The sequence below is a fragment of the Herpailurus yagouaroundi genome, unplaced genomic scaffold (genome assembly GCF_014898765.1).
Source record: "Herpailurus yagouaroundi ecotype Mexico unplaced genomic scaffold, PumYag 530, whole genome shotgun sequence".
Taxonomy (NCBI): domain Eukaryota; kingdom Metazoa; phylum Chordata; class Mammalia; order Carnivora; family Felidae; genus Herpailurus; species Herpailurus yagouaroundi.
In genome coordinates, this window is record NW_024412747.1 from 7,058,567 (window position 1) to 7,080,101 (window position 21,535).

Genomic DNA, 21,535 nt, shown 5'->3' on the forward strand with positions numbered 1-21,535 from the left:
TGAATTCCACCTTGACAAATCTCTGACGGTGGTCTAAGACCCCTTTAGGAAGGCAGGGGTAGGAGTAGACGTGAGAACGGCAGTGTGTGCTAAAAAGGTCAGAGGGGTGTGCTTAAGGATCTGACGGACGGCAGGAAGGAGAAAAGGCCAAACCACTTTAAGGTAGATCAGGGCATGCGTTGGCCTCATGATGCCAGCCCTTGGCTTCTGCTTCAGGCCTTGTCCGTTTTCCCAGGCTCTGAAGAGAAGCCAGTCGGTATGATTCCCTGAGTCAGATGCTCTCTTTGCTTTGTGTCTTCCAGAGACCGCAAGGAGAGCCCCTTCTCATTAGCACCGGGGGCATTCGGTGACTCCGGCTCTCTCCGAGAAGTCACTTGTGTTAGATTGCGCTTCGCGGTGGCAGCGTGCGGCCGTGCATTATCTCACTGGGCCCGCGCATTAATCATCGGAGCTCAGTATTGTGAGCACAGGGAGGGGCTAAGTGACTGACCGACGCCATCCCACCGCTGTGATTCAAACCCGGGTCTTGTGCCCGAACCCAGGGCTGGCACTGCAATTTGTCACAGGAGAGCTTTCTTGATGAAAGACTGCTCCCCTCTTTGTGCTAATTTTCCATACACCTCCCCGGTTTGTGTAAAAGAATCGAACAAAGGCTTGAGGAGATTCCCATGTAACTTAAGATGAGTTATGAGCCGGATTAGGAGTCTGGGACTTGTGCATAAAACCAGGAGAGTTTTTAAAAGTGAATTCTAGGGGTGCCTGGGTCGTTCAGTCGGTTAAGCACCCGGCTTCGGCTCGGGTCACGATCTCATGGTTCGTGGGTTCAAGCTCCACATCGGGCTCGGTGCTACCAGCCTGGAGCCTGCTTCCCATTCTGTGTCTCCCTTTCTCTCTGCTCCTCCCCTGCTCAGACTCTATCTCTCTCTCTCTCTCAAAAATAAATAATAAAGATTAAAAAAAATTTTTAAAAAAAAATAAAAATAAAAAATAAAAGTGAATTCTAAAAAAACAAAAACAAAAACCCATAAAAGTGAGTTCTGTCATTCATCGTCTCACGTTGTGGGGCGCGTCAAAAGGGTTTGGGGGGGATCCTCTGGCCTGTAGCTCTGTGAGTCTGGGCGAGAAGAAGTTTCACAAGGAAGCAGAGCCTGGGGTCTGTTTGACGCCCCTCCGTTTCTCTCTCTTCTTCAGATCGGAGACAAAAGTTGCTCCAGTCACTCCAGCAGCAACACGCTGTCCAGCAACACGTCCAGCAACAGCGACGACAAGCACTTTGGGTCCGGGGACCTGATGGACCCGGAGCTGCTGGGGCTCACCTACATCAAAGGGGCCTCCACGGACAGTGGCATCGACACGGCCCCCTGCATGCCCGCCCCGGTCCTGGGCCCCGTGCACCTGGCGGGCGGCAGGGCCGTGATCCACAGCCGCGCCGAGCAGTGGGGCGACCCGGCCGACCTCCCGGGGCCTGACGGCGAGGCGGCGAAGATGTACGCGGTGCACGGCTACGCGCCGCCCATCTCGGCCGGCAGCGCGGCCGACGGCAGCGTGGGCGACCTCAGCGAGATCTCGTCTCACTCCAGGTCAGTGCCCCTGTACCACTGGCCCGGCACCGGCGGCGGGGGCCCGCCGGGTCCTGCTGGGGGCGGGGAGGGGCCCGGAGGGGAAGGGCGTGTGCCGGCCCGGTGGGCCGGCCCCCTGCGTGCCCGGTGACTTCAGAGGAAGGGCTCATGTCTCAGGTCCCACCGTGAAATGCGCACCCCGGGAAGTCACTCGCGTGGGGTGTCGCTACCCTTCTCTTTAAATCGGAGAGAAAAAGCTGCACAGCGCAGTTGCTCACTCCTGTAGGCACTGACCTCTCTCCCAGTTCGGCTTGTTCCTAAGTTTTTAGAAGTGGTGGCAAGCGAGGCGGCCCTCAGGCTGCAGCGCACGGTAATTCGGGGGGGCTGTGTGCAGCTCCCTTAGATGGAGGCTGTGCCCGCTGAGCTGTGTCCCGGAGTCCCCTTTACCGAAAGGGGGGACCCGAGGTCCGAAAGTTCGTTCAGATGATTGGTTCGGTTTTTTAAAACAAAGACTAGGGGCACCTGGGTGGCTCAGTCGGTTAAGCGTCTGACTTTGGCTCAGGTCATGATCTCACGGTCCGTGAGTTCAAGCCCCGCGTCAGGCTCTGTGCTGAGAGCTCAGAGCCTGGAGCCTGCTTTGGATTCTGTGTCTCCCTCTCTGTCTGACCCTCCTCCGTTCATGCTCTGTCTCTCTCTGTCTCAAAAATAAATAAACATTAAATTAAAAAAAAAAAACAAAAACAAAAAACAAAGACTAGCTGCATTTAATAGGATGCTGTTCTGAGGTGTAGATGTTTAACACACGGTTACGAGTGGTTTTAAACTCCTGTGTGTGTGTGTGTTCGTGTGTGTGTGTGTGTGTGAGACGTATGTCTGTACAACATTTCAAAAACCCATCCAGTCTGTGATTTCTGCCTTCAGAGACTAGATGAAGAAATCCATTTGTTCAGAGGTGGCTGTGGACAGACTTTAACCACACCGGCTACCCTGATCTCCCTCTTGCCTGCGAGGCTTCCTAACCCGGCTCCCAACTACTGTGGGACTTTCCCCCAGAGCCTTTCTCAAGGCCACTGCTGCCCTCCCCCTCCCCCCAGTCTCCCGCCAGACCTTCTCCCTTTGTCACACAGCCACCGCCAGGGGATGGGGACCTCACGGAGTCTCAGCTGGGAGCCACGTTGGACAGCCCCACACGCAGTCAGTGGGCACAAACAGGAGTAGCCGTGGTCACGTTCTCAGTGCCAGCGTGCAGAGCATCTCGGCTGTCTCCCCCGGAAGTCGTGGAAAATTCTTTACGTCAAACCTGCGTGTGTGCGCACATACTCACTGCTGCGGTCCTGCTTTTATTGTCCTGTGGCTAACACCTTCCTCGGTGTCTTACTTACCGCGTGTGTCACTCGAGGGCGTTTATGTTACAAGTCAAAGAAGACCCCCCCCCCCCCCCCACTAATCGGTTCACACAACAAAGGCAGTATTGTGGCTCATGTAACAGAAAAGTCCAGAACCGTCAAGGTGCTGCTGCAGCTCGCTTGATAACCACCCAAGACTGGACTGCCCCCATCATTAGGCTTGACGTGATAGGCCCCGAAATCATGGTGGGGGGATCCTCTTGGCTGAATTTGGCCGTGTCGCCTGTAGGCCCCCCCGAGCTCACGCTCTTTTGTCCACAGGAAGAAAGTGTGGTTCTTGTCTAGTTTCAGTAGAAACTCTTCCCGGCCCCCCCCCCCACCCCCAAATATCTCCTCACACTCCCTTGGCTTTCACCACCATGGTAGGGGGCACCATGTCTGAGGCAGGAGGCGGCTGAGGGGTGGTGAAGACAGCTGCTTCCCCGGAAGAAATCGGGGTATTGTTACACCAGTAGAAGGGGGAGCGGATGCCAGGCAGGGGAGTCCTAACTGTCCATCCACCCCATACTCCGTCTTCTTCTACGGAGGCAGATGGAGCGTAGGATGCGGAGATCGTTTTCAAGATAGACATTCTTACCACTGTTTACCAGTTCTCTTACTAACTTGACTTAAAATATGTTTAGGAACAAATAAATAATATAGGAGTATTAGCAGTGACTTCGGTTACCTGCATGATTCCTATCCTAATTTCAGGGACAGTTGAAAATCGGCCATACTTACAGAAATCACCTCGGGATTCCACCCGCTTCTAATGTCTCGTTCAGAGTTGACGAGACTTGTGACACGGCTGACTTCGCGATACCTTGTTAGACAAATGTAATTGGCATCGCAGATGGAACTGTGTCGTACTATTAAGGAAAATTTCTGTGGAACCTGCTTCTCAGAGCACCTTCATTTGTAAATAGAGGTAGGGATATTTATAGGATTTGAAGGAGATTTTGTTGAATACCTGAACCATTCGTTAATTTAGTGGGTTAGGCTATTAGAAAGTATATGAGAGTGCAAGATTGAATTTCTGATGGATTTGCCTTTTTTTCTACCTCTTTAAACTGAGTGCGTCCACAGCTGTTGTGGAAATGATACATGTTGAGGGACTAGGAGCCGTTCCCACCTGGCTGGGTTTTTTCTCGCGGTCGTTGGCTGACGGTGACTCTGAGGCCACGTTTCAACTTACACTGTAGGCTTTTGCTCAGTAGGAAATTAAGTCAGCAAATTGAATCTTTTGAATACTTCCTCCTGTCTGTCCTCTGACCTGTGCAGAAGAACTAGAGAAAATCAGATTTAAAATATCTTGACGTTTTTAAAATATTCAAAATATTTAAAAATGTTAAATGTTATTTTATGTCTATGTGAAATCTATATTTTGTTTTTGACTTCTTTATTAAATATATCAATATTTTACACTTCCTTATTTATTTTAATGTTTATTTATTTTTGAGAGAGCGAGAGAGAGAGGGGGACACAGAATCCAAAGCAGGCTGCAGGCTCTGAGCCATCAGCACAGAGCCCGACGCGGGGCTCGAACTCAGAACTGTGAGGTCCTGACCTGAGCCAGTGGGGCGCTTAACTGACGGGAGTCACCCAGGCGCCCTGATATTTCACATTTAAAATATTTAAAATGAGATTTAATGTCTCTGAGGGTGGAAGGAAAAGGAATTTTGCTCAGTAAGGCCTCTGTCCGATTCTGCAAACCCGAAAGGGCCTGTGTGTCTGTGGTGATGAAATCACCAGCCCCCTACTTTCTCCTCTGGTTCTCTTTGGGCTGGGAGCTGAGGCCCAGTGCCCGGCGGTCTGGGCTACGACTGGGATCAGCCCACGTAGGAGAAAGAGCAGAATAAACCTGGGCAGGGGCTGACACCAGGGCTGAGCACCTGGCGAAGATCACAGCCCGGCCCCCGTGCCCTCTGTACCCCATCCCGTGTTTTACTTTCTTTTTAGCCCTCACCCAGAGCTGAAATGGTTTGGGCCTATTATGCATCCCCCCTCATAAGAACTTAGCTCTGCCTCCCCTCACTGGAGTGTCTTGTTTGGAGGCCAGAAGGCACTTGGCCTGCCTCGTTCACTTGGTATCCACAGCACCCGCTACACTGCTTTGCACAGGGTAGGCCTTGGAATACGTGGGAGACGAGGAGGGCTGGGTAACCCCTTACCGACTGAGTTCATAAACCCACTGGGGATTTCTGCTAGAGGAGTAGGGTGCACCTGGGATCAGCTGCTCCCAGTTCCCAGTTTCAGGAGGCCCGATCAGTGGGTGGCACACACTTAATACTCTAGTTCTGCTTTTTTGCACGACCGCCGCACCCTCCCCCCCCCCAGCGCTCACACACTTAACTTCCCAGCAGACGTCCGGGAGGAAAGAAGCAGAGTTGTGTGTATGGTAAGATTGCAGGACTGTGCGGAGGGAGACAGAGGACTTCAAACTCTTTAAGACAAGCTTCCGTGGCGCAGGGCAAAAAAACAGGCGGGGGGAGGGGTGTGCAGAGGTCATCCAAGATGGGACCCCAGGGGTTTGCAGCCTGCTTTCTCTGCTGCTCAGACCTTTAGTTCAGCAAACCCGTTTTTTTTTTCTGCCAGGGGAAGGCGCTTAGGTAAGAGCTCAGAACACAAAGCAGGATTTGTATCAGCCTAACCAAGGTTCTGCAAAGTGAAATAAGTCAACTGCAAAAAAATAATAATAATTTCATGTTCTGGATTCTCCTGCAGAATGTCTCATAGCATCCCTTGTATATCATTATTCATACCCTTCTCTTAGTAGCAGTGATGGGAATCTGGCGGGTGAAACTCTAAAATAAGAACTTTAGTCTAGAAGGCAAGGATTCATGAAAAGCTTACTGCCAACATTCTAGAATATTTACCCATTTCAGAGAAAACTTTGATAATGATGTCACTGCTGCGAAGCATAGATTTTTGCCATGTTGCTCATCAAATTGATTTGGTGAATTTGCTCTTAGAGTTTAGTGTTTAAATATTTTATATTGGTGGGGTGCCTGGGTGGCTCAGTCAGTTAAGCGTCTGACTTCGGCTCAGGTCGTGATCTCACGGGTCGTGAGTTCGAGCGCCACGTTGGTCTCTATGCTGACAGCTCAGAGCCTGGAGCCTGCTTCGGATTCTGTCTCTCTCTCTCTCTCTCTCTCTCTCTCTCTCTCTCTCTGCCCCTCCTCCACTTACACTCTGTCTTCAAAATAAACATTAACAAAATTTTCTAAAATATAGGAGTATGATAGAGAGTTTGCCACCAATTCTCAAGTGGTTCAGAGAGGGATATATGTAGCAAGATAGTAACAGTGAATGTAGGTGAAGGATATAGGGATGTGTTTTTTCTACTATTTGTATACCTTATCCGTCGATCTGAAGTTTTTCAAAATTCACAGCTTAGGTGGAAATCTCCAGGCCTCCATCTACAGACCCCGTATGTTGGGAGTGTATCCCCGGGTGTATACCCGGTAAATGGAAAGAGTTCAAAGCTCCCTGTCTCAGTGCTCCTTGCTTCTTCCTTGGGTAGGTCGGGGCATGGGAAGGCAGTGACACATCTTCCCCCAGAGTCCACGATTTAGAGCCCAGATGGAAGGAGTTTTGAGCCACACTCAGGAACACCAGACCCACCGCCCGTAGCTGAGTTACTTCATAGTAGTAAATGAGGTGTTTTATTTGTTTTTTTTTTAATGTTCGTTTATTTTTGAGAGAGAGAGAGTGCAAGCGCGGGGGGGAGGGGGGGTGGGCAGACAGAGAGAGGGGGACACAGAATCCGAAGCAGGCTCCAGGCTCTGAGCTGTCGGCACAGAGCCTGACGCGGGGCTCAAACTCGTGACCCACGAGATCATGACCTGAGCCGAAGTCAGACGCTTAACTGACTGAGCCACACAGGCGGCCCTGTTTTGTTTGTTTTTTAATTTTTCATATACCACAGTGCCTCCAACACGTAAACCCTCCAAAGTGAGGGTTAACTCTATACACAGGGTTTTCAGAACGGTAGCGCTCATCGGCTTTCGGAATAAGGTTACTATTTCATCCTACCAGAAAGCCTGCCACCCAGGGAGCCCTACGGTAAACTCTTTCAATAGCAAGTACTCCTAGGGGCGCCTGGGTGGCGCAGTCGGTTAGCGTCCGACTTCAGCCAGGTCACGATCTCGCGGTCCGTGAGTTCGAGCCCCGCATCAGGCTCTGGGCTGATGGCTCAGAGCCTGGAGCCTGTTTCTGATTCTGTGTCTCCCTCTCTCTCTGCTCCTCCCCCGTTCATGCTCTGTCTCTCTCTGTCCCAAAAATAAATAAACGTTGAAAAAAAAATTTAAAAAAAAAAAAAAAAAAAATAGCAAGTACTCCTACTTATGGACAACTCGTTTGCGGGCATCACTAACAAAAATTGACCTTCCTGTAATGCCTGCTCTGTGGCATATATTGTTGTAAGTGCTTCGCTAATATTAACATAGTCTTTGGAGCAGTCCTTTGAGGGGAGGCCCTGTTACAGCCCCTTTCACAGATGAGAAAACCGAGGTTCAGGAAGCCTCCCCGGGTCTCACCGGGGAGTTAGCATGAAGACACAGCCAGTCCGGCCCCGGGGTCCTCAGAGGGCCCTGGCGTGTCAACTTTCCTGAAGTGAAGCCCTCTTTGCTTTCTGAATTCTGGCACCATCACTGCAGTTTGTCATTTGTCACGAAACTTTCTGTTGTCAGTTCTTCCTGAATTAAAAAAGATCTGTAGGCTTTTCTATTTCTGTGGGCGGGTTATACTGTCAGTGGGGAGTCCCTCTGGCCTTAGTAGCTCAACTGCTGACTTCAAACAATTTTTGTTGCGATTTAGGGATTCCATCATTTCAGTAGTAGTTTGTTGTTGGGTCACGTGATCGCGCAGCAAACGCGCATACGACCACCAGATGCGGAGTTGGCCTTGCGGTGTCAGAACCCACTCCCATGCCCTTCTCTTCTCCCTGGAGGGAGCCTCTAGCCGGCTTTCCTCGTCCCCCTCCCCTTGCCTCTCCTCACTGTTTTCCGAACTGAATACCTGCGTTCCTGAGCAACCTTGTCCCGTTTTGCCTGTTTGTAAACTTTATTTAAACATGGAACCGGGGGCGCCTGGGTGGCTCAGTCGGTTAGGCGTCCGACTTCGGCTCAGGTCACGATCTCGAGGTCCGTGAGTTCGAGCCCCGCGTCAGGCTCTGGGCTGATGGCTCAGAGCCTGGAGCCTGTTTCCGATTCTGTGTCTCCGTCTCTCTGGCCCTCCCCCGTTCATGCTCTGTCTCTCTCTGTCTCAAAAATAAATAAACGTTACAAAAAATTAAAAAAAAACCCATGGAACCGTGCGACATATTCTTTGTGGCTTGCTGCTTTTTCTACGTGAAGTCTGTGAGGTTCACCCAAGGTGTTGGCAACCTCGGTTCATTTGTTCACAGAGTCTTCCCTTTATCCATTCTTGTTCATCGACTGGCTGTCCGTTTCGCCACTGATGATCCAGGTGGGGGGAATCGGGGACCTGTTACGATCAGTCCGCCTATCGCCATGGGTACCTGTTGCACACGTGCAGGGGTTTATCCAGGGCGCACGCTCAGGAGCGGAATTGCTGGGTAGTGCGCTACACAGGTGCACACCTTTACGGGTCGTGCCCAGACTGGTTTCCAAACCGTCTGCCTCACTTCTCACGCCTGCGGGCGGCGGGCGGGCACTCCTTACCAGCCGCTCCCGTTCCTGCCAGCGTGGGGCCCGTGCCGCATACTTGTCATGGTTTGTGTCGGCACCTTCCCGGCAGCACTTGACGTGGAGCGCGTTCTTTTGGGTTTCCTCTCTTTCGGCGCATCAGTTTTAAGTATGTTGCTTATGTTTATATCTGATTTTCCTCTGATTGTTTTTAACATCCTTCCAGCCACAGGCGTACCGTGTGCACGTGAGCATCGTCGGCGCTGGGAAAATCAGGCACTCCCAACCAGGCCCACGGTGGAAGGACCGCCCCGTCTGCCTGCCGGGTTTTGGCCCGATTTTGCTGCCGGGGGGAAGCACAGCGAGGCGAGGGGGTGGGGGGGCTGAGTCCGGCAGCGTGCTGGCACTGATGAAATCTGGTTGTATCACAGCATTTGTCTGCTCTTCTCCTCAGCGGTTCACACCATTCAGGAAGCCCTTCTGCTCACTGTTCCAAAAATAGCGGGTCTCTGGATACATCCAAAGTCTACATCGTGTCCCACAGCAGCGCCCAACAGGTCCCCGGGTCCGCGTCCAAGCCCTACCACAGGCAAGGGGCAGTGAGCAAGTATGTCATCGGCTGGAAGAAATCGGAGGGCAGCCCGCCCCCCGAGGAACCCGAAGTGACCGAGTGTCAGGGGTAAGGTGGCCAGTGGCTCTTCTCTACCCAGCCTTACACACCTTTTGGGGACGGACTAAGCGGATGCATTTTTCCCCTCGACAGAAATATATTTTCTAAGAAGGAATAAGCTAGAAACTTCCTTGTACATCTTCTTAAATGTTGGCATTTATGTTTCTCTTTCAAAGTCTTCTCTTTCCTTGAGTTTCATGTTTAAAAAGTGAGAGAAATCCCTGTTCTGTATTCTTCTGTCCAGAAAACTGCCTGCAATAGAAAAGTCACGGTCATGGGCTGTTGACGGTGTGAGGATAGAGTCTGTAAATAAACAAGTTCAAGGGCGATTTGAATCCCCCCCACTGTCCCTGGGTGTTTCTTAAACTGGTTGTGTGACGCCATCAAAGAGAAAGTATTCTACCCAATTTTAACATGACTTTGATTTCCCTTCCAGTTGTTTGGTTTTGTGGGGTCAGGTAGGGAGGGACGTGAGGTGCCTCTTGAAAAAGAGAAAAAAGATGCCGATAATCCGTTTTATAACACCTGTGGAAGCTCTGCTGTCTCTCTGAAGAGACAAGTTAAAGAAATCACATGTCAAGAACGCAAAACAAGGATGGTCAGAGCTATTTTCGTTGTTTGCTTATTTTTTATTTTATTTTTAAAAATGTTTTTGAATTTTTTTAATTTATTTTTGAGAGAAGAAAGAGAGACAGAGCATGAGTGGGAGAGGGGCAGAGAGAGAAGGAGACACAGAATCCGAAGCAGGCTCCTGGCTCCGAGCTGTCCGCTCAGAGCCCGACGCGGGGCTCGAACCCACACCTGCAAGATCATGACCTGAGCCGAAGTCAGACGCTGAACCAACTGAGCCGCCCAGGCACGCCCGTTTCCTTATTTTTAAAAGGACAGCCATGGGGAGCCTGGGCGGCTTAGTCAGTTGAGCATCCGACTCTGGATTTCAGCTCGGGTCATGATCTCACAGTTTGGGAGATCGAACCCCACATCAGGCTCTAGGTTGACCGCACGGAGCCTGCTTGGGAGTCTCTCTCCCTCGCTCTCTGCCCCTCCCCCACTCATCTCACTCAAATGCCCTCTCTCTCTCTCTCTCTCTCTCAAAATAAATAAGCGTTTTTTAAAAATAAAAAAATAAAAGGACAGCCTTAAGAAAAAAGAAACTCCCATGCACTAAACTGTGAGGCCATTGTGTCTGCAGCATCGTCACGTGTGGAGGGCGCACCGGGGGGCTGCCCTGATTTTCACAGAGCTCTTTTATGTCTTCAGCTTGGTTGATGAACTGACACCACTTTTTTTCCCAGAAAAAATGATCCCGCTTTTTAAATATGGAGAGCCTGCTGCTGCTCTCTAAACTAAAAGTCATTTTAGGGCTGAAATTGAACATAGAGTCTTTTTGTTAAAAACACACACACACACACACACACACACACACACACACACACACAAAAACCCATCATGTCAATAATTGCAAATGAGGTATTTAGAAAGGAATTCAATAGTGATAGCCACACTTTGTGACCACAAATGCAGATTTCTCTTTCCTTTTTCTTTTTTTTTTAAGTAGGCTCCGTACCCGGCGTGGGGTTTGAACTCATGACCCTAAGATCAAGAGTCACCTGCTTTACGGACTGAGCCAGCCAGGCGCCCCCATAAATGCAGATTTCTAACGATAACGTTGGTACTTCTGCCTATTAATACGTCTCCTGAGCGCCTCACACAAATTCATCCGGAGCCTTCTGAGTTCTGTGTGAAAGCACTGTTTGACGGCTCTCTGCAAGAGTCAGGGAGGGATGACAGGTGCCCATTTGGACATTTTGCTCTCCCGAGCCCCCACAGAGTTTGTGCATTTGAACACACAGGTTTGAAGGCACGGCCTCTCAGTAAAAGAAGGGCAGAGTCAGGAGCATCGTGAGGAGGAGGTCTGGGCATGTGGGCGACAAAGCTTTACTTCCCCGCATCACACGAGGCTAGTGCTGGGATTTGAACCCGGGCCTCAGGCCGGATCTCTGCGTGCTGTGCCGTGCCCGTCCTGTGGGAGGGCACAGGCACCCCAGGGGCGGCAGGCACCCCAGGACTTGTCCAGCTAAGTCAAGTGCTCCTAAAACAAGGGAACACACTGTAATGTGGAAGCGATGAATCTAGAACACCTGCAGACAGCAGAAACAGCGTCCCACCTTATCACCGAAAGATGCTTTGAAACGGATGGGCCAAGTCCGATGCGTTTGTGCCACAAAGGATTAGAGAATGTCAATGTCCCGTTGTACACAAAAGATAAAACTCTGAAGTTTCCAGTCATCTCTTTAACATCACATTGTGGAACCCTCCTTGACCCAACCTGACCTACCTCAGCCACAAAGCAAAAGCCAGAGAGACTTCCAGATAATCACTGTTAATTTTGAGCACGTCCGCGTTGAGTTCCTTACTCTGGTAATTTCCCAGTGAGCTGTCGGACTGTGACAAGATGGCCTTGCCTCTCAAATAGAGTCATCTCAGTGACACATGACAATAACATACAGGTCTGTCGCCCTGTGGCCCTGGGCCATGGATTCCTAGAACGTTGCATTTCAGGTCATGTGGCAAGGACCGTTCACTGCTGACAGTACAGCCACTGATGATTCACTGTGTCCTCCAGAATGTTCGCTTCCTCGGATTGAATTTCCAGAGTAAACTTTTAAAAATCGAGTCCCTGGTTTTCTCCCTGGAAAAGAGCTGAAAACAGTAATTCCGCTAGACAGTCTTTTGTTGTTCGTAAATACATTTTTATATCCTGATAATTAAGGGAGACAGCTGCTTTATTTATCCAAACGGCTTTGCGGAATTGCCAATAATAAAACGTGCTTGGCACACGCCTGAATCGATTACTCTTAAATTTCAGGCTCCCTCGGGTGCCTCTCTCTGTGTCGCCCGGGTGAGATGGGGCAGTGCGGTTGTCTACCTGCAAGAGGAGGGTTCTCTCGAGTCTTCTGAGAAACGCAAGGAGGTGTTCCTGCAAAGGACATATGATAATCTCTGATGAATTATTGAAAATGTGTTTTCTGACAGATTGGGAAAAGAAAAAGCACGGCCTTAAAAAAAAAAAAAAACAGGCTGTATTTTTTTCCCCCATCCAGGGCTTCAGGGATCTGACTTGATTCTGAATTATTCAGAAATCTACCTTTAGAGTTGAGCTCATTTCACACGTGTAAAATGACACGGGGGTCTGGAGCAAACGCGGCAGTGACCTGACTCCATAATTAAGAATCGCGCGTATGAGTAGGTGGTGGTGGAATCGGCGGATTTTAATCCTTCGGGCTACACGCGTTTTACAAATGGGCTGACCCCTCCCTCCTCTTAACTTCCCCTCTGCTTTGTTTCTGTGCAACAGGCTGTATGGTGAGATGGAGATCTTGTCCACGGCAACCCAGCACCAGACTGTGGTGGGGGATGCTGTTGCAGAAACTCAACATGTTCTGTCCAAAGAAGATTTTCTGAAACTGATGCTTCCTGACAGTCCGTTAGTGGAGGAGGGGAGAAGAAAGGTTAGCGACTTTCATGAGGCTTTGCAGTTACCAGAAATACCGAAGAAAAGTCTAAAGAGGCTCGGAAGTTTCCACAGTCCCGCCTCGTGCGTTCTCTGTCATGACTCTACCTGGTACTCTGTGCACGGCTGACCGTTTTCAGGGGGTTTTTCTATCAGCAGGGCAAGCCCGGGGGAGGTGAGGAAGGGCAACTTTCTAGCATGGATGGAGAGGACAAGGGGCAGGCAGGCCTGGCCGAAAATCCCAGCTCCGGTGACAAGCAGCCGTATGACTCTGTGCAAGTGACATGACCTCCCGGCCCAGGGTCGTCCTCCGAAAAAAGGAGACCATGAAACGTGTACCAGAGAGAAGAAATAACACAGGCACAGCCTCTTAGCACCGGTACATTCTGGGTGATCAGAGGCAGTAGCTATGAAATCCATACTACCTGACATGTTACAGAAATCTGTCCTCTGCTCCAAGCCGGGCACTGTAAATATGACGGAGCATGCAGCACGCCGTCAGTCCCAAGGGAAGGCCATGTGTCAGTCTTCTAAGCCAACCTCACATTCGGTGGCACACCTTCATTCGTCACGTAGTAGACCCCCGCTAACATTAGATCACTTCTTGTTAACAAGTTGTAGCTTCGCTGTTATTACAGTCTCTTAAACCACTTGGTTACGTAACAGAAAGGATTCGAAAGAACCTGCCGGTCGTTTAGCTCAGTCTCCTCTTTTTGCAAGTTCCTGGGTCCCTACGTGGTGAAGTGAGAAGTTCATATAAATGTAGGGTGTCAGAGTCAGGAATGGAAGTCAGATCTTCTCCCTTCTCATCCAGTGCTCTCTCTCGTCCAAATGAAAAGAAAAACATACATATATATACATATGAGGCATTGCCATGTTGACTGGGATCAGGGTAAACACCAAGTCTGTGTGCTCCTGTCTTCTCTATAATAAAACAATACTGCAATTAACCTAATTGTGTTCTTAGAATAACACTCTAATTAGATACTACCTGAAAGCTGCTTTAATCTAATGCGCCTGTAATCATGTTCTGAAGAACCTGCTGGTGTGTGTGAAGAGGGAATCCCAGAAGAACTCGATCATAATGAGCCTCTTTTTTTTTTTTCTAAACTTGTATCAAATCATATATACAGTACTGTATAAGCTTGGGTGCAGACTTGTAAAAAGGGGCAGATAGCTGTTCTTCTCATAGAAATGAACTTCTCTCCTTGACGTGGGGTTCCCCCCCCCTTCTAAGACGAATCACCTTCCTTTCATGGTGTAAATTTAACTTTGTAGTCAACACACATTCCAGTTGGACAGAGCAGACAGAATGGAAGGAACGCATACAATAGAAATATGTTTAGCTTTCTCGCTGCACTCACAAATGTAAATAGCCATTTCTGTGTTTGTTTGATGCAAACATTCTGGCTTTTACTATTGTTTATATAAAAGGAATGTGGTTCGGTATGCAGAAGACGAAGTTGGAAAGTCAGATCTGATTTAATTTTTTTGAGTATTTTGACTGCTGTTTCTTGAGTAAGAATTCTCCCTACCCTGTCTGCGAGTTAACACAATAATTTCAGTGGTTCCCTTAAATCCGGTAATTTTATCGATTACTATAACTCCATTTTCAACAATTATAATAGACTTCTGTGGGGGATCACTTTTAAGTAGACAAGATTTTACTGGACTGATAACCATTGCCTCTTGAACCTGCTTGTGTGGCCTAGAGAGCCTCAGTGTTCAAAATTTTTTTTTTTTGATGAGATTGAACCTCACATTGCAGTGGATTGATACAGAAATTGCCTGATATTAAAACGTAGTCATTTCAAATTAAAATCAAGCCCACGCTCTGTGTGCTTTTGCATAACTGTGCCCGAAATGGCAACCTTCCATATTTCCAGGACCTGGCGGTGTTATAAGGTTATGGAGGTTCCATTTAACATTTCAGAATTAATAAAGCTGCCCTTGTCTAATTCATGATAGTAGTTCACAGAATGTCAAAGGAGGAAAACATTCAAATCCAGTAACAGCACCAGAGCCCTGGTGTGTTTGCCTAGATGACCCACGTGCCTGGTTTAGCATTCCTGAGCTAATGGTTGATGCCTGCCTGCCCAGGGAGAACTCAGAGATGCTATCACGGTGGTACTTGTATTGCTGGATTTAGTCAGAGAAATTCCATGCTTTCAACTCTTTTGTGTCTGTCTTCCCCCTTCTCCCCCCGCCACCCTAGTTTTCGTTCTATGGGAACCTGTCTCCAAGACGCTCGCTCTACCGCACCCTCTCTGATGAGAGCATCTGCAGCAATCGGAGGGGGTCTTCCTTTGGCAGTTCGCGAAGTTCAATACTTGACCAAGCCCTGCCCAACGACATTCTGTTCAGCACCACCCCACCCTACCACAGCACGCTGCCCCCCCGCACCCACCCCGCGCCCAGCTTGGGGAGCCTGAGAAGTAAGTGTGGGGGGGGCTGAACTTCCGTACGCGGGGGCCCTTCGGGTTGTGCCCCGTAGAGATTTGGGAGGGGTTAGGTTTCTTTTTTAAAATACATATTATTTGGTGCGTCTGCTTTGCTTTCCTTTTTTTTTTTTTTCTTTTTAATTTTTCAATATGATACAAGCATCAGAGTGGATACTTTTTAGAAGTTAAGCAGTGCCGCGAGTGTTGAAGAATATTGAAAAGCCCATATTCAACATTTTTTATCGAGTCATGACTATATAAATAAAAGATGTGTGTGTGTGCATAAGAAAAAAATACCTAAGACCTGACTTTATAAAGGCAAAAGTGGCACGGGAGGTAGACTTTCCATTGGGCAGCAAGCAAGGAGGAAGGTTTGGTTTCCCTCCGTCCCTGACATTGAGCACCAGGGGATGGGCAAGGTGGTAGATGGGCTCGGGAGCCGTGGGTCTTCAACCTGACTTTCCCCGTGGGTGGTGGAATGACCCTGTGTTCATCATTCATGCGCTCTGTGTCCGGTTTACTCCAGTTTAGGGGTCACAGACTGACTGGGTAATTTCTACACGATTTTCCTTCAGATCTTAAAATCTTTGACTTTTACGTGGTGTCAGCATTTAAGGGTGCTCATTTTTTTTTTACTCTGGCTTTGTTTCCTTTTTCAGACTTTAATTTCTAGTGTACGGGATGATTAAGGATTTAATCAGAACTACATTCATTATCCGTTTTTTTTTTTTATTTCATAAAAAGCATTATCTTTAGAACCAATTTGAACTTCATAATACGTGTGGAAATCTCAGGCTAAATGAAATAAAAGTTCTAATAGTGCTTCTTCTAATGTTGAACATAATTGGAAATGAACCTTGTCTCATAAAATCCTTAATCTATTTCTTTAAGTAACATAATATCCTGCCTGCTATAATGAGTCAATTTGCCTAAATTGAAGAAACCTTTAAACTCCTTCTTGATAACCCCATGAAAGGTCAGACATATTCTAATAACCTAATATTTCTCTAAATGTTTTTCCTTTTTGGTAAATAGGTAAATTTAACGTCCTCTTGAAAGCGTGCGTAAAATCAGTAAGACTGTTTTCTCGTAGATGTTATTTCTTTCATTTCTAATGCTTGATGTGTGGTCATGAAATCTGTGGCCTGTGCGTCGATGTAATTCTTATATTCACCCTTCACTGCTTCCATTATGAAAGATACATCTTTTTTTTTTTTACTTTACTTTTTTTTTTTAATGAAAAAAGAATTTTTTTTTTTTTTTTAAGAGCAGTTCTAGGTTCGCAGCAAAATTTAGCAGAAGGCACAGGGAGTTCCCGGATACCCCTGCCCCCACACATGCACAGCCTCCCTCGCGATCAGCGTCTCTCACCCAGGGTACATTTGCTACAATCCGTGAACCTGCATTGACACACCGTCATGAACCGGAGTCCATTGTTGGCTTACATTAGGATTCAGTCTCGATGCCATACACGCTGTGGGTCTGGACAGTGTCAAATGACATGTATCCACCACAGCAGTATGGCAACCACTGATCTTTTCACTGTCTCCCTTGTTTTGTCTTTTCCAAAATGTCATATACTGAGAATCATACAGTATGTAGCTTTTTCAGGAGAACTCCGTGTCTTTTCACGGCTTGACAGTTTCTTTCTCTTCAGCACTAGATAATATTCCATTGTCTGGACGTACCACAGCTTGTCTATCTGTCCACCTACTGAAGAAATGCATCCTTTTTTAGTATTTGCACAGTATAAAGGCGCAAGCAGGAAACAGGCAGGGTACATTACCTGTTCACGATTCAAGTGCAAAAACGCCTTACCTGTCTTCACTGGTCGTTTCTCTGGGAAGAGCAGTGAGCGTGGTCCTTGCCGCTGGCTCTTCTCTGTTGAAACCTGATTTGGCAACGCGACTTCAGTTTCCTGTAGAAACTACTCAGAAAAGGTTCTGTCGGTTCCATGAGTGAAATGACACGATGTGGATAAGGGAGCTGGAAGTAATTGGTGCTAACGTGTCTGACGCCCGCACTGAACCTGTGTGGTCGTTCCTTTTGAATCCACAGATTTTTGTCATTCTTCACTTTCTGTGGTTTCTGGTCGCTCGGCAGAACCTCTGTAAGAAGAGCCCACTCTCTGAGAGTAGTTCAGAACCGGAACAACGGATGTCTGAAGAGAGAAATGAGAACGAATTGAGGTTGTCCAGTTGTTTTCTCTTAGCCCCAGAGACTTAGCTTCATGTGAAAGCTTGGAGGGGAGGTTCGTTCCGTCGAGCTTCTAGAAGCCACGTAGAAAGACGTAGGCAGACGCTCAGAAGGCGTGCATGTGCTTCGGGTAAGCTTTAAAACTGGAGCATTCCCACCACGGGATCCTCACAGAGAGAATCTGTCACTAATGGAGACTGGTCAGCAAGTTCGTCTCTTTACAGCGAATGTTGCTGGGGCTTTTCCACGGGTAATTGTTATTCTAGTCACAGGCTTCTCATTCGGATATTTTTAGCTAGTACCTGTCCCACATCTGGACCTGTCTCAGACTCTTTCTTCTCTGGAGATCAAGATCTTGATTCAACCTTGTGAGACCAGTCCCTCACAAACACATTTTGGATGTGATTCATGTCGCGATTCATGTAGATTTCCTGTGAAGTCCCTGAAATGTGCTGTATCATTAGGTCTTCAACTTGGAGGCGTAAAAATACGGCCTGATGAAGCAAGTGAAACTGTTTCTGAAATGCTTCTGCGTTGCATTTAGGGTCTTTGTTTTCATTATTATTGGATTCCAGAACAAAATTTCTTTTGTGGCCCACATAGAAAAAAATGGGGAATGGCCATTTGGATGCATGATTCACAGGCCAGATAACCAATGATATTGATAAATGTGCCCAGTATCTGTTTCCTCCTTGACCAGTTGGGTACCTGGCTTTATTCAGTGAAGGGCTGCTTCCGTACCTTGGCTGTTGTAAATAATGCTGCTGTAAACATCGGAGTGCATGTATCCCTTCGAATTAGTGTTTTTGTATTCTTCAGGTAAATACTGGATCATATGGAGATTTTATTTTTAATTTTTTGAGGCACTTCCACACTGTTTCCCACCGTGGCTTCACCCACCAGTTTGCATTCCCACCGGCAGTGCAGGAGGGTTCCTTTTTCTCCACATCCTCGCCAGCATTTGGTATTTCTTTTTGATACTAACCATTCTGACAGGTGTGAGACGATATCTCATTGTGGTTTTGATTTGCATTTCCCTGATGATCAGTGATGTTGAGCATCTTTTCACGTATCCTTTGGCCATCTCTATGTCTTCTTTGGAGAAATGTCTGTTCATGTCTTGTGCCCAGTTTTTAATTGGATTATTTGGGTTTTCTTTTCTTTTTTTTCTTTTTCTTTTTTTTTTTTTTTTTTTTTTTTTGGTGTTGTGTAAGTTCTTCACAGGTTTTAGATACTGATCCTTTGTCAGAAATATTATTTGCAAACATCTTCTTCCATTCGGTAGGTTGTCTTTTTGTTTTATTGAGTTTCCTTTGCCGTGCAGAAGCTTTTTGTGCCAATGTGGTCCCAATTCTTTATTTCTCCTTTTGCTTCCCTTGTCTCCGGAGACCTGTGTAGAAAAATGTTACGGCTGATGTCAGAGATATTACTGCCTGTGCTCTCTTCTAGGATTTTTATGGTTTCAAGTCTCACATTTAGGCCCTTAATTCATTTTGAGTTTATTTTTGTGCATGGTGTAAGAAGGTCATACGGTTTCCTCCTTCGGCGTGTCACTGTCCAGTTTTCCCAACACCCTTTGTCGAAGAGACTTTTTCCCATTACACATTTTTGCCTCCTTTGTCAAAGATTTGTTGACCATATAGTTGTACATTTATTTCTGGGCTTTCTATTCTGTTCCATTGGTGTGTGTGTGTGTGTGTGTGTGTGTGTGTGTGTGTGTGTGTACCATACTGTTTTGATCGGTACAGCTTTGTACTGTATTCCAAGTCTGGAATTGCGATGCCCCCATCTTTGTTTTTCTTTTTCAAGACTGCTTTGGCTATTCGGGGTCTTTTGTGAGAATCCCTCTTTTTTGTTTTTTGTTTTATGGAGATCAAAACTCTCCAAGGAATGGGAGAAATCTTCCTAAGAGCATAGAACTCAAAAGAGTTCTTAAGTTTCAGAAGATAAGAAGAGAGTATTAACTTATGCATGTTTCCAAATCCTGGAGTTTTGACCTAGCACCTCCCAAAGGATGCCCCTTGAAGCTTAAAGAAGGGGGGAGTTTAGAATAAATCAAATGAGTATTTTCTCGGTAATTCAGTACGCCCGCATGATGCTACAGACCCAGGCATAGTCCCGGTGTGTGGGGTGCAGGTGGTAAGAGCTGCTTACAGGCAGAAGATGACCCTGGCCACAGTTGGCATTGCAGAATGTGCCCGTGGGCCATCAGAGGCAGGGGGTCTGGCTGATCCACGAGGGTGCTGCTTTCTCTTTCTCAGAGGTTCCCAGTCTCCCCTGTAATAAACATCCAGTGGTGTTTCGAGAGGAATTGCCCAAACCTCAGCTGTCTGACCATCAGGAGGACTCCTCAGCATTTATAACAACAAACAAAGGCACCCCTGATACAGACGGTCATTGTGCCTTCCGGTTGTGGATAAACAAACAGGAAGTCACGACATCAGTGTCCAGGCCGGAGAGCAGGGGCTAGGCGTCCATGCCTAGACGTTAGCCATCTTTCAGACTCCCCGAGCCACTTTCTCCTTTGAATTGGCTGAAAGGGCAGGGTGCACTCCTGACGTCACACGAGCTTTGGAAATAACAAAGACAAGGGGTGCCTTTTCTTCCGCATCTGTAAGACTCCGGAAACAACCCAGTCACAGCCGCCGTGGTGTGCACCTTCCCCAAACCCCCACCAGACCAGCACCAGCAGCATTCATCTGCTTGCTGACCGGGCTCCTCAAGGGCGGAAGCTGTGTCTTCCTGGTCCTATAGTACCTGCTGGTGCCTGGAACATAGGAGATGCTGGGTAAGCATCATCTAGGTGATGGCAGTAGTGATAACCTCACATCCAGCAAGGACGTTCTAAAGGATTTTTGGTGATTCGGAATCTCAGACCAAAAAAATAAATAAATAAAATTTATGTTTTGCCAATTATATGATCTTCCAAGCAATTGAAAAGAAATTGAGGTGCTTTTCATGCTGAGAACTCGGAGAATTTAGACGCTCTTACTCCGTTTAAGGTGAGTGTCGGTGACTCTGGGACCTTCCTGCGTGCTGAGAAATGATGACACGTCATAGATACATGGCTAACTAGGCTCCAAGTAAATCCCGGGGGAAAGAAGCCTTCCTAATCCACTGACCGTCTTTGCCAGCCCTATGGTGTCAAATAAACACAAAACTTTCATTCACACCTGGGGAAGAGGGAATACTAGTTTGTAATAAAAAAGAAATCTCACAAATGCCATTTCCCTCCTTTTGCCCCCTGCATCTCCATACAAGTTGGAGGAAGTGAGCACGCCCGAGGCTTGCCTCTGGTTGTGAAACTTACGCCCCGAGACATTCCCAGATCCTGGAGTCCCCACAGGCTTGGCATGCGGCTTCTGCGTGACTTGTGTCCAGGGCAGCGAGCACACCTACACAGCAGGTGGACCAGTCCTGCTGGGCCCCCTCACTCCCTCCGCCCCTCCCTCCCTCCCTCCGTCACTCTCAGCTTTGGTTTCCTGGCCACCAGGATTCAGATTTGTGCCTTGGCTTAATTACAGATGGCCACGTATTGTGGAATCTTAGGGCACTCAGGAATAGTCAAAGCATGCATCTTTGACCCAAGACTGTCAGGTCCCCCCACGGTCAGTGCTCCGTGGGTGTCTGGGGAAGGTAGCTTTTTGAGCTGAGAAATGCTGGAGGGACAAGTGGTGGGGGCGGGGCGGGGGGTACAGGGACGCTCGCCTAGTGCCCCAGCCAGCCTGCATTCTGCCTCTCTCCTCATGTGGCTCCTGTCAGAGCCAGAAAGGATGCTATTGCCTGGTGCCCGCAGGGAAGAAGTGCGACTGCACACGCAGCGCGCGTTGGGCCTGATTCTGGGCTTTCCAGGGCCAGAAGCTCAGGGGAAGGATTGTTCCTCTGTAAAGGCAGAGAAAATCCTCAGGCTGGCATTTGTTAGTAACACACGACTATCAGAGTGTACTTGCTGTCGAAATGTTCACTTACCTGAATCGTTTTCCGGTCCCTGGTGTTTCCTCTCCCAAGAGGGAAGGAGAGGCGGGGGTTGGAGGGAGAGCGCCCCGGGGCACACAGGTTCCAGCCTGCCTGGTGCACCCTTCCCCGCGCTGCCACACTCTTAACCTCATTCCTGAAGAACTC

At 48.1% G+C, this 21,535-nt stretch overlaps 1 protein-coding gene across 6 annotated transcripts in view; it reads left to right on the forward strand.

The window, feature by feature from the left end:
- Positions 1 to 21,535, forward strand: part of SIPA1L2 (signal induced proliferation associated 1 like 2) — a 225,605-nt gene that overhangs the window by 186,898 nt on the left and 17,172 nt on the right. For all 6 annotated transcript variants that reach the window (XM_040464906.1, XM_040464904.1, XM_040464907.1 and 3 more), the window contains exons 15-18: positions 1,192 to 1,580; positions 9,047 to 9,271; positions 12,621 to 12,774; positions 14,992 to 15,211. In XM_040464906.1, coding sequence (XP_040320840.1) covers positions 1,192 to 1,580; positions 9,047 to 9,271; positions 12,621 to 12,774; positions 14,992 to 15,211 — 988 coding nt within the window. The remainder of the gene's footprint in view (positions 1 to 1,191; positions 1,581 to 9,046; positions 9,272 to 12,620; positions 12,775 to 14,991; positions 15,212 to 21,535) is intronic.